This window comes from Medicago sativa, chromosome 7, assembly GCF_051527215.1.
Source record: "Medicago sativa cultivar Bolivia chromosome 7, Bolivia_mono, whole genome shotgun sequence".
NCBI lineage: Eukaryota > Viridiplantae > Streptophyta > Magnoliopsida > Fabales > Fabaceae > Medicago > Medicago sativa.
Genome location: NC_140755.1, coordinates 88,307,061 through 88,325,990, shown reverse-complemented (window position 1 = coordinate 88,325,990; position 18,930 = coordinate 88,307,061). Strand labels below are relative to the sequence as shown.

The 18,930-nt window shown below is 31.2% G+C and overlaps 2 protein-coding genes across 11 annotated transcripts; both read left to right on the top strand.

Moving 5' to 3' along the window:
* Positions 1-6,965: 6,965 nt before the first annotated feature.
* On the top strand, positions 6,966-10,269 carry LOC146909859 (chaperone protein dnaJ 6-like). Its single transcript, XM_085729847.1, has 8 exons — positions 6,966-7,114; positions 7,786-7,884; positions 7,990-8,091; positions 8,675-8,731; positions 8,817-8,923; positions 9,012-9,094; positions 9,629-9,719; positions 9,800-10,269. Exons 1-8 carry the CDS (start codon positions 7,040-7,042, stop codon positions 10,011-10,013), a joined length of 828 nt encoding a protein of 275 aa, XP_085585973.1. The 5' UTR covers positions 6,966-7,039; the 3' UTR covers positions 10,014-10,269.
* Positions 10,270-12,197: 1,928 nt separating this feature from the next.
* On the top strand, positions 12,198-18,577 carry LOC146909858 (serine/threonine-protein kinase Nek6-like). 10 transcript variants are annotated; one of them, XM_085729842.1, is made up of 15 exons: positions 12,198-12,346; positions 12,453-12,644; positions 12,962-13,098; positions 13,376-13,442; positions 14,409-14,474; positions 14,745-14,791; positions 15,642-15,687; positions 15,772-15,852; positions 15,933-15,975; positions 16,066-16,115; positions 16,361-16,442; positions 16,526-16,575; positions 16,693-16,766; positions 17,161-17,212; positions 17,292-18,577. In XM_085729842.1, the coding sequence occupies exons 3-15, from the start codon at positions 12,977-12,979 to the stop codon at positions 18,438-18,440; spliced, it is 1,929 nt and encodes a 642-aa protein (XP_085585968.1). In that variant the 5' UTR covers positions 12,198-12,346; positions 12,453-12,644; positions 12,962-12,976; the 3' UTR covers positions 18,441-18,577. The 10 variants fall into 10 exon arrangements, with proteins under 10 accessions (XP_085585968.1, XP_085585965.1, XP_085585966.1 ...); XM_085729839.1 differs by having other exon boundaries at positions 12,939-13,098; XM_085729840.1 differs by having other exon boundaries at positions 12,916-13,098.
* The last annotated feature ends 353 nt before the right edge of the window (positions 18,578-18,930 follow it).

Sequence of the window (18,930 nt, the reverse complement as noted above, 5' to 3'; positions counted from 1 at the left end):
TATTAAATAATATTGTTAATTTTGTTATCTACCCTTTATTATAAATATCATCCATTTGCAAACAATTCCACCCACCATTTCAATCAAAAATTGTATTATTTTCAATCTTTTGTCTCAATGTCATTCCTTTTTTATTTTTGTTTTCTTTTTTTTTTCTTTCTAAGTTTCACGTATTTGGTATTTTTAACAAGCCAAAATGTTTTTTTTTTTGAGAAAAAATCCATTTAATAATTTAATAACTAAACAAAATGAATTATATTAACACAAAATTTTCATGTATTTTTGTATACTTAATAATTTAATATAGTTCTCAAATATAATTATTTTCGCATTTATTAAGGATAATATAATGATAAAGCAATTTAAGATTAATTAATATGTCATTTAAATTAGAATGATTATATAAAGGTTAAAATTTATCATTTAATTATTTAGAATGAAAATGCCTCATTTGATGGATCAGACAGGAACAGAAAAAAAAATTAAATGATAGCGTTAATTATAACCCTTAATTAAAGGAAATAACTAAACACTACCAAAAAAAGGAAACAACTAAACCAAAAAAAAAATGAAAACAAACAAATATTGAAGTAGTATATTATAAAAAATAAATGGAAGACATTTAAAATTCAAGTAGTTCGATTTTCCTATCTGTATAAAAAAATGAATTATTTGAATCTTTTAACCTTTTAATTAATGTTTTATATTCATTTGTTTTAAGGGACTATTTAATTCACATAAAAAAGTTTTTGACAAATTCGCAAAAAAATTTCATTAAATTTTGAAATTTATATTTTTATAATTTAAAATAATTATATTTTATGTGTCATTTTAATTGGGTTGATCCAATAAATATTAAACTGTGTCGTTTAATAGGCCAGACAAATAATAGACTAAAAAATAAAAAGTTCTTTAAATAATAGTCATTAATGTGGTAATTTAAATTAAAATGATTTTGTTAAATGTCTGGTTTCTTTAGTCAGATGAAAAAATGTTATTTAAATGATAACATTATATGATATCATGTTTTGATTCACTATTTAAATAATTGGTTTTGCTAATAATGAGTTGACTCAATTTCAAGGGTGTGGATTCAATCTCCGCAATTAGCGTGAAGATCTCTTTAACAAGGGATCTCTAAAAAATTTGAAAGTGCTTATTGAGTCATGAGACATGTCCTGACCTTGATGTGTCCTCAATTTTTTTTTATGTAAAATTAAAGTCTATTTGCCAGATTCTAAAGGAATTTTTTTTGTGAAATAATAATAACAAAGATAATTTAAAAGGAGAATTGAATGATATGTAAAATTAAATTTTACCAATAACTCGGTAATTTTTCAAATTTCAATTTTACGAATTTCCTACAATGTTTATCTTTATTTTTTTTAAAAATTATGGCATATGTTTTAATAACAAATGCACGTATTTGTCAAAAATAATAATAATAACAAATGCACGTAAATGTGTTTTAATATATAAAAAAAGACTTTCTCTGTTATAAAGATTTGACTTCAGAAAATGCAAAAGTACACGTGTACATATATGGTGCTTAAGCTCATTAAATGTTATCAAACTAATCCCCATCAGCATGTACATTTTCAGTTTTTAGTGAGAAAGTAATGCATAAATATAATATTCAAGATTAGACATTTATCATATCATTAGTCAACTATGCATTTATCCATTAAGATATCCATACATTGATCATATCACAAAATTAAAGGGGTAATTGATGTTTTTCTTTTTTGAGGGGAAGGGGGTAATTGAAGTTATTTAATTGATTTTTATTTTTTAAAATATTGTTTCTAACTTTCAACATTTTCACACTGTTTCAAAATTCAACGTTCATTCTAAAATTTGAAATTCTTCTCGAATTCTCAAATCCCTTTTTCGTTGAGTGGAGAGTTTGGTTTTCGATTGTGTCCTCCTTCAATATACATTGACATCTAAATGTAAATTTTACGTATCATATTTGTAATTTTTTTTTCTAAATTAAAAGCACAATTTAAAGAGAATATATGATGTCTCAACTAGACTTTATTCATTTGTGCTTATATATATTATATTATTAAAAAAGGGGGAGATACAAATACAAATTAGGGGGGACATAAACCTAACCCAGTAAATCCACGCAAAAGTGTAGGTCGACCCTAAACGGATAATACAAAAAATTAAAACAACACAAGTGGGTCAGCTTCTAATTAATCCTAAAACTAATCAAAGGTTTTGCGTATATATGTAACTCATCAAATTATTTCCCTAATTTATCTATCATATATTTTTTTAATAAGCATGTATTTTGTCAACTTAAAATATCACATTAGCGTTTTTCCATTTTTAGATTCCTCCAAAGACAAAAAATGAAGGAATTTAAAATAACGCAAAAAAATAAAATGATTTTTTTATATTTAATGTAAAAAATTAAGCTAATGAGATTAAAAAACTAACAAAATATTTCATCATAATGTTTGAAGTTATGAGGGAGTCTTCAATGGGTTGGATCTTCATATTTGGCTAAGAGAAACCCCACAAATGAGATTGACATACCCCTAAAAACAAATGAGATTGACACCACATTTCACTTATATGCTGCTCAATATGTACTTTTGCATCTAATGTGTAGAAGTTTAACTCACACACGACACATTAACATCTCTCCCTTAAGCGTGAGACTGTTTGTATCTATGATATGGTGAAATAACCAAATAAGGCCATTTCGTAGAGAGATGTTTTCACTCATTTATTTCATGAGAAGAGAAAAAATAAAGTAGAAAAAGAAATCAGATGAAAAAAGAATTTGAACATGAGAGAAAAAGTAAGGGAGAATAGTGAGAATTTTATGGGTTTGTTACGTTGAAGAAAATTGAGATACTTTAGTAATTATGCTATCAAAGTATCAAACTCATTAAAAAGTCGACATCAATTTAAAATGTCTAATAAACATCTATAATTTTCCTTTTTCAGATTCCACCAAAGACCAATAGTGAAGGAATTTGAAATAATAGATGTTGAATAAAAATATATATTGCCTTGACAAAAAAAATTGCATGAAAATGAATGACGTCCAACATCTAAATGTTAAGATTAAAGATATTAAAAAAATAACACGCAAAAACTAACAAAACAAATTATCATAATGTTGGAATTCCCGGTGTAGCCTACATTAGGTTATATCGTAACATTATGCTAAGAGAAACCACAAAAACTAGATTGATACCACATTTTCATACAATTTTTTTAGTTCATATCACTTATATGTTATTCAACATCTTCTCTTTTCTCCATTATAATTTTAACTCACATTTGACATATTAACATCTCTCTCTCAAGTGTGCGAGTCTCCACGTATGTAATTATGTGACATAGGCAAATAAGGTCAAATGAAGGCACAACATGGTCATAAAGATGGGATGATAGTAATTAAATAGAAGGAGGTTTATATTTCTTACTTTTATGAGACGAGAGAAAGGAAATTGAAAAAGAAAAAAGATGAAAAATAAATTTGAGATTGTGATAAATGATACAGGTAAAAAAAAAAAAGAATTGTGTATTTGTCGATGAGGTTATAAGAAATAAAGTGAGTTGCTGGTAATTTTATAGGTCTATCGAAAAAGTTTGATATTTTTGGGTAATTAATTTGCCAAAAAATTATACCTAATTAAAAAACACCACAACATTTAAATCTTTTTAATAAGCACGAATTATGTCAACTCAACATTCTACGTGAGAATTTTTCTATAGTTAAATCCAACCAATGATCAAAAGTGAAGAAATTTGAAATAATAGAGATTGATTAAAAAATAGTGCATGAAAATGAATAACATCCAAAAACTTATATTTAATATAAAAATGAAATAAATGACATCAAAAAACTAACAAAATAGTTAATCATAATGTTCGGAGTTTTGAAGAAGACTGAAATAGGTTAGAACAACACATTAAGCTAAGTGCGACTATAAAAGTGAGATTGACACCACATCATCACCAAAATCTTAACACATTAGTTATATTGATCATCTCACGTATTTGTTTCTTAACAATTGACACATTAACATATCTTCGTTAAATGTGAGACTCTCTTCGTTTGAGATCTGGTGACATAGCCAAATAAAGCTAGACGAAGGCAAAACATAGTAAAAAAGGTTGGTTGATGGTGGTTTCATGGAAGGTGATTTATGTTACGACATTTAATGAAAAAGAGAGAAAGAAAAATAGAAAAAGAAATAATATGAAAAAGAAATTTGAACATGAGAGAAATGATAACGGGAAAAAAGTAGTGTGTGTTTTGTCTGTGGAAATATTAAGAAAAGAGTGTATTAGTGATAATTTGATGGGTTATTTGAAGGAGTAAGAGATTTATGAGTAATTATTTTACCAAAAAATAGACTCAATAAAAAAACTCCACATCATTTTAAAATGTCTAATAAACATGTACACATGTACTTTATCAACTCATCATAACATATATGTAGTTTTCTATTGTTCAATCTCATCAAAGATCAAAAATGAAAATATTTGAAATATAGAGGTTGGATAAAAAATTGAATGAAATCGAACGACATCCAAAAATATATATTGAATATTAAAAAATTAAGATATTATATTAAAAAATAAAAAAATTAAATAATTCATCATAATATTTGTAGTTATAAGGGAGGCTACAGTGAATTTAATCATCACATTTGACTAATAAAACTCCAGAAGTGAGATTGACGCCACATCTTCACCTAAAACTCGAGACATTAGGCATATTATCAACTCATTCATATGTTGCTCAATATATATTATTGCATCCAAAATAGAAGTTTAACTCACATGACACATTAACATATCTCTCTTAAGGGTAGGAATCTCTGTGTATGTGATATAGTGAGATAGCGAAATCAGATCAAAGATACAACATCGTAAAAAAATTTGGTTGGTGGTGGTTTCATAGAGGAGTGTTTTTGTTTGTTTCTTTCATGCGAAGAAAGAAAGTAAATTAATAAAAGAAAGAAGATGAACAAGGAATTTGAACATGAGAGAAATTACGAGGGAACAAACTAAGGAAAGTATGTTTTACCCATGAGAGTATAGGTAATATAGTGAGTTACTGATAGTTTATGGATTTGTTGAAGGCGTTGGCGATTGCTGGTAATTATGCTACCAAAATATTAGACCCATTAAAAAAATACCACATCAATATAAACTGTCTAATAAACATGTATTTTGTGACCTAACACATCTATATTTTCCACTATGATTCCACCAAACACCAAAAGTAAAGAATTTTATAGTAACAAAGGTTGAATAAAAAAAATTGCATGAAAGCGAATGACATCTAAAAATTAAAATTTAAGGCTAAAAATTCAACAAATGACAGCCAAAAACTGAAACAAAAAAATCATCATAATATTATGTCTTCTTGGAAGCCTACAATGGGTTGTATCATCACATTAGACTAAGACCAATCATATAAGTGAAATTGATATTGCACCAATCGTAAGATATTAGATATATGAGTCACCATACATATATGTTGCTCAACATCTATTCTTGCATATAATGTGAAATTGTTACTCACAGTTGACAAATTAACATCTCTCCACTAAGTATCATAGTCTCTGTATACGTGATCCACCACCAAGAACAACTCCCCCACAATGTTGAACCGGGATATGATACCGTCGTTGGACCTTCAAGGGGAGACATCACTGGTGTGGATCAGCACATTGGAGAAAGAACAACCACACAAGTGAGAATGATACCACATCTTCATTCAAAACTTTAAGGTTAAAGTATGAGTTTTTTTTTTCCATTTGTTTGTTTTTCAACCTCCACTATTTTATCAAATCTTTAGCTTTAATCGATACATGATACATAATAATATTCTCTACGTCAAGTATAATCAAATTCTAGCCCGTGCTTGGCACGGGTGTCCAAACTAGTTCAATATATTTTACTTTGCATTTATGATAGTGGATAATGCACCAATATTTAACAAGAGCACTTAAAACCATTTTTTTTCTTAATATGTGTGAAATGAGCAAATGACTCAGTTAATCCGAGACATAGGGAGTAGTTAATTTAAATTATGCACGAGGGATAAGGGAAAGGGGAAACCCACCTTAACTCTTAGAGGATGATGATGATGCAAATCCTTAAGCATCTCCTTTGATTCTCAGCTTTTCCCCAAATTCTTCTCGTTCTTCCTTGAAACCCTAAATTTTATTACTTCCTTTGCTTCTAATATTCAGTTTTCCTTATTTTATGCTCTTGTTTAGTCGTATAATCAACCACACGATTGAGTTCCTACTTGCATATGGGTTTTATTTGGTTATTTTTTAAGAACTTGTGAGACAGGTGAAGTTTACACGTAAGAGGAAGAGTTAACCGTACCAATGAAAGGAAAATGGTGAAAAAAATTATCTGAAATTTTGATCTTTTTTGTTTGGTAAATAGGTATATACAAGTGATTGTTCTATTTACTCTCTCTTGAAGTGAAAGTATTTTTAAAATGGTGTTATGTTACAAGGACATTGGTTAAAAAGATACAAACCACTTTAAAATTTGTCAAACTAAAATAGTATTACAAATAACATGTTACTGCAAATTTGAACACATATTCAACATATCAAATGTCCATGCTGTATTTTACTATTTGACATTCACTTATAGTTATAGACAAGATAATTTATTTGAAAGTATAATTCCAAACTATATAAAGTATATTCTTTGATGTATACACACCTTCCAAGTCATGTAATAGGAGTTAGAGAAAGATTGTCGAACTGAAAATGGGTTGGGCCTTGGGAATTATCCATGGGTTACGTGGAATGTGGGTTATGTCCACACACAGACACACAGTTTCACACGAAAACATAACGGCGGGAAAAGAATAAAGGAATAAACCTGAATCGTAAATTATAGCGGGAACAACCACAAACTTTTTGTTTAAAAATCGATTAATTGATTAAATTAAATGCACGAATTTTGAGTTTAAAACACAAACACAATAACGCACTATCAAATCCATCAAACAAATCTCTCTGTGTGAAAAATGGCGCCGAGGAAGAAAACTAGGGTTTCCGATGATGAAGAAATTGAAGATCAACCTCAAAAGACTCTCTACCAGGTATCGCAAATTCACGCTTTATTATCTTGCCTCTGCAAATTTTCATTTCGCTCTTTTTCTCAGAATATTTTTTAGTTTATTCTTTGCGTCTGAATGTTTTTTTTTTTTTTTTTATGTTGGTTTTTTGTTCTACAATAGTGATTTGATTCTTTTTTTTCTTTGTTTATATATGACCATGTTGAACAAAGTTTGTATTTTTGTGTGTGTTAAGGTGAGTGTTTATCAAATGAGATTTTGAGTGATTTTTGTAAAATTGATTCTTTTAAATTGAGTTGAATTGAAGTGATTTATTATTCTTTGATCTGTGAAATTTTCAATGGAAGGCTAGACTAGAGTATTGGGAATGAATCAGTGATTTATGTTTTGATTCGAAGAAATAAGCTCATTTTGTAACTGCTTAAATTTATTATTTTGCGGCTAATTTCTTGGTGTTGGATCTTTTTTGGGCCAAACTGCGTCCAAAAATCTTTGTTCTCTGGTTTGATTGTTTGGAATTGCACTTGCACATAGGTTCTAGATTTGTTCTTGGTTAAACCTTTTTTTCAATGGATCATTTGGTTTAGTTGCCATTGTTATTTGTTCCACTTGTTGACTCCTCAACAAAAATAATTCTTGACATCTTCAACCGTGCATCTAAACACATGCTAAATCCGTTGTTGACTTCATTTTAGGTTCTTGGGTTGGAGAAAACGGCCTCTCAACAAGAAATAAAGAAGGCTTATTACAAATTGGCATTGCGGCTCCATCCAGATAAGAATCCTGGTGATGAGGTGATTTTTTAAGGCTGCTTGTTATGCTGTGGATTGCGTTTATATTTTATTATTTGTTTGTTGGCTTTTTTGGGTTGGTAATTGTAATTACTTGTGTTCATACAGGAGGCTAAAGAGAAATTCCAGCAATTGCAAAAAGTTATTTCCATTCTTGGAGACGAAGAGAAACGGGCTCTCTATGATCAGACTGGTTGCATTGATGATGATGTGAGTGGTGTTGTTGGTGCTAGTACTATTGTTGTTTTTTATTAATTCGTTTGCTGTTCAAGATGAATTAATCCGGCATAATATGTTGGATTTACAATTTGAATGCCTAGGTTTTTAGCAAGTCCTTGTGGTCTGTTAAATTTTATTTGAGGGAATTATCTAATACTACTGAATCAGAATATAGGAATATAATGGTGTTAACGGACTAAAAGTAGCCCCTAGATTGAGAGACCAAGGCTCTTCCTCTCAATTTCCACTTTGTAATCTGAGATTCTGTCTATTTTTTCCTTCCAATTATATATGTATGCCCATATTCTGTCTCGCTTAACATGTTCATTCAGATGGGTTGCTTCACACTTTTCTCATAAGAACTTTTAAGTCTTGCTAATGAGTTCTTTAAGAACACTAGTTAATGAGCATTTGATTTCTCTATTGAATGCTTTTAACTACTTAAAATATGTAAGTATCAAATGTTTTTTGAGTTACTAGTATAGTAAATGCCCAACAATTAGCATTTTGGACACTTTAAACAGTTTAGCTATGTTGCAGACATCTATGACTCATTATCTCTTCTGTTAATCAGGATCTGGCAGGAGATGTTCAGAATCTTCACGCATTTTTCAAAACAATGTACAAGAAGGTATTTGTTGAATATTTGCTATCCCCTTTCCTGATGCATTGTGGTATACATGTTTTTATATGCGTTGTTTTGTAATGAACCACAGGTCACTGAAGCTGATATTGAGGAGTTTGAAGCAAACTACCGGGGTTCTGACTCAGAGAAAAATGATTTGATTGAGCTGTACAAAAAGTACAAGGGGAATATGAAAAGGTAAGAAAGCATTATTAATTTGTGGTGTGCATTAGTCATTTTTGTAAGAGGCTTTGAATGTGTTATCTGAAGTAAATTCTCTTTGCAGACTTTTTTGTTCAATGCTTTGTTCAGATGCTAAACTTGACTCACACCGATTCAAGGACATTCTTGATGAGGCTATAGCTGCTGGTAAGGGACATTAACTAGATTTTGCCGAACAAGGTTTTAGTCAGATATTTGGTATAGGTCTTAGTTTCTACGCAGGAGAAGATATATGTTGAATCTGAACTGTTACACTAGAAAAGCAAGTCAGTAGATAGTGGGAGACCTTGCAGTTATTTTGCTTTTAGGCTTTAGCGCAGAATTAGCATATTAACTCCTTTGGTATTTTTCTAAGAAAGAAAGACCAAATCATCAAGACCAAGTAAAAGCATTTGAAGGAGTTAATGTTAATTTTTTTTTCGCCAAAAAATACTCACAATACTCGTTAGAGAATAGATAAATGTCCGGTTAACATAGATAATGATGTAAAAGAGTTCCAACAATTAATACTCTTAAATTGGTCTATGTTTCTTATAACTAGGATAAAAAGTAACATGTTTTTTTTATAACAAAGACTGTTTGCTTAAATACCAAAATCTGGAGTCCATTATAAATACTTTTCTATGGTTGTTAAGCATCTTCCTTGATGATTGTTTGTTTAATGTTCTCTTAATTCTGCAGGAGAATTAAAGGCAACAAAAGCCTACCAGAAATGGGCTAAGGAAGTATCAGAAACCAAACCACCCACAAGTCCTTTAAAGAGGAAGGCAAAGTAAGTTGATCAACCGGGTTTTGCTTGTTCTATTAATTGATTTACTCTGTAATGGATGACTGATCCATTGCTTTTTATAGGTCAAATAAGCAGTCTGAAACAGATCTGTGTGCAATCATATCACAACGCCGAAATGAGAGGAAAGGTCAGTTTGATTCAATGTTTGCGTCTCTAGTATCAAAGTATGGTGGAAGTGATATGCCAGAACCCTCTGAAGAGGAATTTGAAGCTGCACAGAAAAAGTTGGAAAAGGGAAGATCCTCAAAAAAATCAAAGCAATCAAAGCGAAAGTAAAAAGCATACTATTATGTGTATAGCTACTTTATTTGTGTGAAGTGTGAGAACATGGCATTAGATCCTTTCATGTAGTAATCAAATGTTAGTGTAATGGTTGTTAATTTCTGCGGATCTACTCTGGTGTTCTTTCTTATGTGCAATGTAGTGTGACTGGTTTGAAGTTTGAAACAATCATTTTACTTGAGTTGTGACAGTATGTGATTGATGATATCATTTTATCAATTTATTGTGAATGTTTATACGTTGTTTATAATATATTTAGTACCAATCTAACTTTGCCCACAATTAGATATATAGAAGTATGAAAGATCTTTGACATTTTTTTTTTTGGGCACAAGCCAAGTCTTCAATGAGCTTAGCAAATTCAAAGGAGTTGTTGGTTTTAGTGAAGCCATGGATGGTTGTTTTATTTTTACCGAAAATAAGTGGCTATTCTAATCTAAAATGTGTGACAATAAAATTCACTTGAGCTATTATGTTCACAAGTGAATTAATGGTTAATACGCCTTTAGGTGAATCTTGTTCTGTTCAACTAATATTGAAACTTACTTAGCTATAGTCTTGCCTACATGTCTTTTGATCTTAATCTGTCCTATATTTCCTTTAGAAATCAATTCATAAACCAGAAGGTGAAGTTCTACTATGCCTAATAAAAGCCATCACATCAAAACAAACCATACTGTCAAACATGATATTTGGGTAGCATGTTCTGTCTTTGATTTAGAACACTGCTGTTTTACATATCATCTATCTATCCACATTATGCCGTAAGTAGCTCCATGATCATATCAAAAGTTGAGGTTTTTCAATGAAATTTTGGATTTCCTATCAGTTATAAAAAAACGAAGGCATTACAAAATAATAACTGCTGACGGTACATGGTTGTTTTTGCGTTTGTGGTGTTCATATCAATACTTCAGAAGAAGTAACTGAAGTCTCATGAATAACTGAGCTCTTCCCTACCAACTTTATTGACTTCTTTGCTGTCTCTCAGAAAACCCAAATAGGTATTAACTTCTTACAGATAACAATGGCATGCTTGCATGCGAGGGAAAGTATATGGAGTAGCTTGGAAAGGAAAAATAAAGGTAATTATGGGGAGCAGTAGGTGACCTTTTTGTTCTTTTTACTTATTTTTGATTTCTGAAAAGCCATTTGCATGTGAGGGTCTACAGTAATAACTTGTCCTTGAATTTATGGATATACTTGATTTGAGCAACACAAATGTTAATCTTACGGTTTTCTTATCCTTTGAATCTTATTGTAATGAGTTTCTTATGATCTTGTATTGTGAAACTTCTATATCACACGGTTTACTACACTGACATTGCACCTCATTCATTCATGCGTTGGTTAAGCAAACTAATTAGGTTCTTGATTTGAAACCATGATCACCAAATTAAGTAATTAACCTGAAATTTCATTTGCTGAGCACATGCTTCGAAATGATTATTACATTTTTAGCGTTAAATAAACCTTATTAACACCTAAATTGTGCAATATTTATGCACTATTGTACCATAATCACAACAACCTGGTTGTTGACCCACAACAGATTAGCATAAACTAGCATCTTTAACATTCACAATTTAAAATTAACTCAAAGCTGATCCTATCCTATCACCATATCAATACATCAAAAACAATACTAAAAAGAATTCCTTCACCTCAAAGAATGCTGTAGTCTTCTAGGTGTTAAACAAATAAAAAAAAAGTTGCCCTTGGACCAGTAAGGTTGTTGGCCAGCTCATCACACGAGCACAAATCCACACAACTTTTATTTTATGTTATTTAAATAGTTTAGATTGAAAGCAAGTCTCGTGTCCGATAGATGTAAGCGTGATGTGTTCGGAACCAACACATCACTGACACATAGTTACGTTCGATTACTTTAATTTACTTTTTTTCTCTTAAAATTATTATCGGTTTCGACGTGTTGTGATTGAAGGTTCATGGACATAGAGCATATTTATGTGCTATTGGCTGGTGCAATTGGCTCATGTCCAAATTTTGATGATTTTGTTTATTAAGGTACATGGACTGTGACATCACAACCTGGTGTTAGGAACATTCCTTATTGTGAATCTGTAAACACAAGCAACCAAATAAGACTTTTGCTTTATTTTTTTTTTTCTTTCCTATCTGTCCCCTTTAAATTCCTCATCTTCTTCATGATAATACACTCACCACTACAACAATTGTATAATATAAAGTATTTATAAATGTGACACTATTCTTCCTTTTCTATTTAGCTTTTACACATTTGACTTTGTTTTGTTCCCATTCCACTCCATTCACCTAAACCTACCTCTCTCTGCACTTTCTTTTGGGTAAGTCATCAACTTTTCAATTTATTTTTTTGACTCACCTTTCAATTTTCTTGGTAGTGATATATTCTACTTTTTTTTTTTTTTTGTTTTTGTTTATAAAATAAAGTTTGTGTTAGCCGAATTCCAGGACTCACCAGAATCAGAGCAATCTTAAGAATTAGCGAGCATTAGAAAAATAATGTTTAGAAATTATTCGTCAAAAAAGTCTTACAACTTACAAGTCTTACAAAGACAACGAAAGTTGAACCCAAGCGATACATTATACTTTGCCCCTCTCTCTCATTGAGTCCTTTGAGAGGTAGTTATTGTCATAACTGTGGAATGTAACTTTACTCATCTTTCTTGTGAAAACCATTCAATTCAATGTTCCTATAGCAAACTCCTCAAACATTTATTTATTTTTTCCCAAATTAATGCTCATAAGTTTATAACAGTACTCTTCAATTACATCATTTATATGAAAAATTTGGGTAGAAAGGGTTGGTAATCAAATTCACACTCACACATACTTTACCATAAAAAAACATTTTTTCTTTTTCTCCCTTTGATTTCCTGAATTGGGTTTGTAGCTAATTAGGATCTGCTTCTTCAGTGGTTCACTGTTTTGTTTTCTAGCTTCTGGAATTTTCCATGGAGATAGAGAATAGTGTGATGAAGTCAAAGAAGATGGAAGAGTATGAAGTGATTGAACAAATTGGTAGAGGAGCATTTGGTGCTGCTTTTCTTGTTCTTCATAAGTCTGAGAAGAAGAGGTAACTCAATTTCACTTTTAACTTTTTCCCTTAATTGCTTAAACAATGCAACATTAGAAAATTTGTGGAAATGGACAACCCCATTTAGAAAAATTTAATCTTTTTTTGATTTTAGTGTTTGATTATTGATTTTTTTTTTGGCTAAATAATGGACATCCCAGCATATAAAGTTTTAATTTTTGAAGTTTTTTTGTTCTGGTTTGAGATTTTGATGTTAAATTGTTGGAAAGGCTTGGAAATTTGGTTATTCATATTTCCATGATTTAATCACTGGTAGGTATGTGTTGAAAAAGATTCGATTGGCTAAGCAGACAGAGAAGTTCAAACGAACAGCACACCAAGAGGTTGGTGTAATATCATATCCTTTCACTAAATGCATATACACACTATCCACCATACAATTATTTATTTTATTTTATTTTATTTAATTAATTAGTATATTCTCCATTTCTCCGAACAATTGGAGATGCAAATCTTTTGGACCAGGGCCCTGTTTGGATAAACAACTTAATTAAGAACTTACGGCATAAGTGTTTATCATATTAGTGCTTATGTATAAGCTATTTCTATGACAAGAGGTTAAAGAAAGTCAAGTTGTTTTGGAGAGCGAATGAAAATAAGCTGAAAACAGCTTATGAACAAAAATTGCTTATGTCAGTAGTTAAGTTCAAATAAGGACATCCAAACAAGCCCTAAATTACTTACATTACTAGTCTTATTTCTACACTCTTTTTATTTGTTTTAGAAGAATAAGTTGTACCAATGAATTTGTGTCCTCATAGATGATGCTTGCATGAATGTGCTCAATTTAACTATCTATTTGTACTTCTCAGTATCGTTGTATACATTTTCATGGTGATCTGTGAATATTTGATCATTGACTATGCTACTTTCTTACTACAAAGAAATCAGTCATATGAACATGTAGTTGATTCAAAAGCAACATTGCCTGCAAAAACATGACCAATGAATGACTTTAGTAAACTCACATTGAATTAATAAAAACCTGGCACGTTCTATGATGTTCATTATTGTCTAAAGTACTCATCAAACCATAGAAGAGTGTGCGCGCGCTCGAGTGTGTGTGTGTCTATTATGATGTTCATGAAATGCTGTGAAGTGTAAACGCGGTCGATATGAGACGTCATGGAACCAAGCACCATCTCAATATAGTGTTTTTAATAAAAGTAAGATGGTTTTCTTAGTAATTATTCCTCAGATGTCAGTCCTACGAGGTTGCATTAAGCTGATTTTGAATGATTACTTTCCGTATATTTGTATAAAAATGACACAGTTCGTCTCTATTACAGATGAATCTGATTGCAAAACTGAATAACCCATATATTGTGGATTACAGAGATGCTTGGGTGGAGAAGGTAGGAAAATACCCTTTTCTTTAATTTTTTATTTTTTATTTTATTTTCAGTTCTACATTCATATAGAGATGAAAAATTAGGTTTGATGACTTTATCGATATATATATATATATATATATATATATATATATATATATATATATATATATATATATATATATATATATATATATATATCAAAATTCTTGCTAAAAGAAAAAGCTATTTATCAATTTCTCCCGATGTTTATCCCTCTTCATAAGCATGTTTCTGATATTTCATGTTCTGTAGGAGGATCATGTATGCATTATAACTGGCTATTGTGAAGGAGGTGACATGTAAGTAAAGTTAATATTTGTTAGTAATACTGGTTCTTTCTTGCATGAATAAAGGATTCAAGCCTTTTGGCATTTAATTATTCTTATAAGGAAAAAAATAGGTTCTTTAGCAGTCTACATCTAAATTTGTTTATCTAAAAGGTTAAGCTTTTTAATAAGGATCAAATAATGGGATGTTGATCTCCTTGAACCCTAGCCTAAAAGGTTAAGATGTTGAGAAAACCCTAAATATTTTTTGAATGTCTGTATTAAACATGTTTTGTAGTTAACACATACTATAGAGAATGTGGGAGGTGTCTTTGTTGATTGATGTCAAGTGGTTTGCAATGACCATGGTATCCTCAAACATAGAAGCTTTGATAGAGAAATACTCCTCCGTCCCATAATAAGTGAGCCTTTTGTGAAAAAATATTGTACCAAAATAACCGACCCATTGCACTTTTCAATGCAATATTAATTACTTTTTTCCAATTATAACTCTAATTAATACTACTTTCATCACTCCAAATTCAATATATTCTACTTTACATTTATGATAATGGTAAATGCACCAATACTTGAAAAGAGCACTTAAAACCATTTTCATCTCTCCTTCATTTATACATTTTTCTTAATAAGTGTGAAATGTGCAAAAGGCTCACTTAATTTAGGATGGAGGGAGTATATTTATATGTGCATTTCATAACACTAGTAATCTTAATCATATTCTAATTTTGGGAAGAACTACTCATACATTCAAGAGTTTGGGAGTTGAACATGTTTTTTAAAAGATAAAAGATGAAATACAAAAGAGCTATATTAACATGACATGAAGTCCTAATCATGGAACCCTGCATTCTTTGTGGAGCAGGGCTGATAGTATTAAGAAAGCTCGAGGATCATTTTTTCCTGAGGAGGTAATTAATAATTTAATCTGCCATTCCTTAATATTTCATTATGAATATTCCTAACTCACTCTGGATTGCCAACTTCAAGTGCAGAAGGTTTGCAAATGGCTAACTCAGTTGTTGATAGCTGTCGACTACTTGCACTCTAACCGTGTAATCCATAGGGATCTCAAGGTATTGCATATCCTCTTATCCTCAATACATATAAATTTCATGTGATGTTTACTCAATGCACTTTCAATGTAAATTCTCAGTGCTCCAACATATTCCTCACCAAGGACAACAATATTCGGCTCGGTATGTAGCATTATCCTTTGAAAGCTCAAATTTTTTGGCTTCAACGTGCTTTGTTATCTAAAGAAATGTATTTATTGTGTGATCATACAGGTGATTTTGGTCTTGCAAAGCGACTTAATGGAGAAGACCTCACTTCCTCGGTAATGCTCATATAATTTAATATGTTAGCATTTATCTAATGCTTCTTTCATGAAACTTCGTATTTTGTCAATTGCAATGTACTGTCATGCCAAGTAATTGATGCTTTTCAGCTTGCAGTAACTAAGCTGATATTTTTGCTTATCATCCTATAATTTTCATTCTTTGAATTTGAACCTCTTAATTTTAATGTTAATGCTACTTTGATTACCTGATTATACTTTCATTCTTCTAATACCTTGTCTAGGTAGTTGGAACTCCAAATTACATGTGTCCTGAGCTCCTCGCAGACATACCATATGGTTATAAATCTGATATATGGTCTCTTGGTAAGGACCATGAATGTATTATTCAAATTGACTAAGCCTTATGATATATGATGTTTAAGAATGGTATTTTTTTGTGTGTAAAGGTTGCTGCATGTTTGAGATTGCTGCACATCAACCAGCATTTCGTGCTCCGGTAAGAACCTGAACCATCTACATGAGTTAAGTTTTATTAATGGAAACATAGTTCCTATTCTTCAATACAATTTAAACTAGAAAAATAATTTAACAAATTAGTGAATTTATAAAACAGGACATGGCTGGACTTATCAATAAAATAAACAGATCCTCCATTTCTCCGCTGCCAATTGTTTATTCTTCTACACTGTAAGTAACTATCCAAACCATTCTCTTTCACACTGCCTTTATGATTTTTTTAAAGAGCTTTTGGCCAATGATTTAGGTATTTTCCCTCTAAGTTAATACAACTATTTAAGTCGAACAAAACTTCCCAAAAATTTCATTTATACTTTCATAATTTATTTTCGGGTCTCGCTAACAAGTGCCTTGTTAAGGATTCAAAAGTGGAAGTTTTATGTAGAAAAAGTTACGTTTTAAACTTTTAATGTTTTGAATGCATCGCTTCCAAGACGAAATTTCCTCTTTAGACTTCTAAAGAAGTGCCCTAAGGCCACATGTTAGCATTTCCCTTTATTTTCCCCTTCTCTTTTTTAATATTTCATTAAAATGATATATCTGAAAGGTGATGCACTTGTAACAGGAAACAAATTATCAAGAGCATGCTGAGGAAAAGTCCAGAACATAGACCAACAGTGAGTTCAACTGATCCTGTCTTGTGTGATTAATTTGGACGAAAAAATTGATTTTAATGCTGCTTCTCTTTGTTGACAGGCTGCCGAATTGCTAAGACATCCACATTTACAACCTTACGTTCTTCGCTGTCAGAATGCATCATCTAATGTTCTTCCAATATATCCCCTAGTTAACTCAAAGGATAAAACAAAAAGATCTCCCAAATCTAGTGGTGGCAAGGGTCATTACGACAGAGAAATGGGATTTGTCAATCGTTTGGAACGGGTTCATCCAATTGAGGGAAATGGTGATGTACAAACAAGCAATCTTCCTAACAATGGCGAGGTAACAATCTCAACCAGCACAGAAGACAACCTTGAGACCAAGATGGTTTATCTTAGGAGCTACATAACCGAATCTTCTACTAGTATTAGCGGCTCAAAAGATGGGTCAACAACATCCGAATCAACTACTTGCAGTGTGTGCAAGGAGGACTATAAAACTAGACCAGCAAGGGAAATAACTAGCACCGGGATCACCTCAAAGAGCACACAAGATTCTCTGCATGAAAAAGAACAAAGATTTGATGCAGAGACCACCAAAGTTGAAGATACCTTCTCAGGCAAAGGCTTTGATAATGCTGAAGCACATAGGGAAGATGCCAAACTTGATGACCTCAGGAAATCAATTACTTCCAGTGCGAGCAATAGAAGCACTGACAAAAACAATTCCGCGAACGAGGAAAGTTCAACGCTAATTATGAATCCTCTCAGGGTTGAACATGTTACTGAATCTGTAGACTACTTGAAAAAAAATGAAAACCCTGATACCTTTACGGAAGAAGGCTCACATATGAACGACTTGTTGTGTGAGAGTAATGATAATCACAATACTGATAGACTTGCAGTTAAGGATGATGGCATAGCAAAACAACACATTATTTGCTCCACACAGAAAGATACTAATGTAACACCAAATGGCATTTCATTGAGTATAGTCACGGCAACAGATTGTGCCGATGATGGTGACGAAACAATCAATAATGAGTTGGATAGTCCGTGCCATCAAAGAGCTGATGCATTGGAATCTCTGCTTGAGTTATGTGCTCAGTTACTTAAACAAGATAAACTTGAAGAGCTTGCTGGTGTGCTGAGACCATTTGGAAAAGAAGCTGTATCATCAAGAGAAACGGCAATATGGTTGACAAAGAGCCTTATATCTGCTCAAAAGTTTAACCCTGAAACCTAATTTATCATGAGAGGGTCTCATCATTAATTTATTTTCATTGTTGTAAGAAATGTGTATTTCAAATGCCATATAAGTTTGTTCATTAGAGTTTGTTGCTTGGTTGATGATTGAAGAATGGGAAATAGTTTATTGCTAAATGGTTATACTAATTAAATTATTTTTGTTAGGTTGGATACAGCCTATAGGCCACATATATTCATGGTTATATTAAAATGACGTTTGATAGGAAACAAAATACTTTCTTCCCCTTTTTTCATGTAAATTGATATCCTCTGCGCAATTGAAATGGATATCAAAGCTCTCATGCATCATATTTAATGCTCAAAATAAATTCTAACACTATCGAGAATTCAAACACAAAGGATGACAATGTATAGAAACACCTGATAAAAAACGTGACACCTTTAATCAAATATATCCCAAGTTTTTTTTTTGAGAGAAAATATATCCCAAGTTATCATTCCATTATCCTGCTAATTAATGTAAAGTA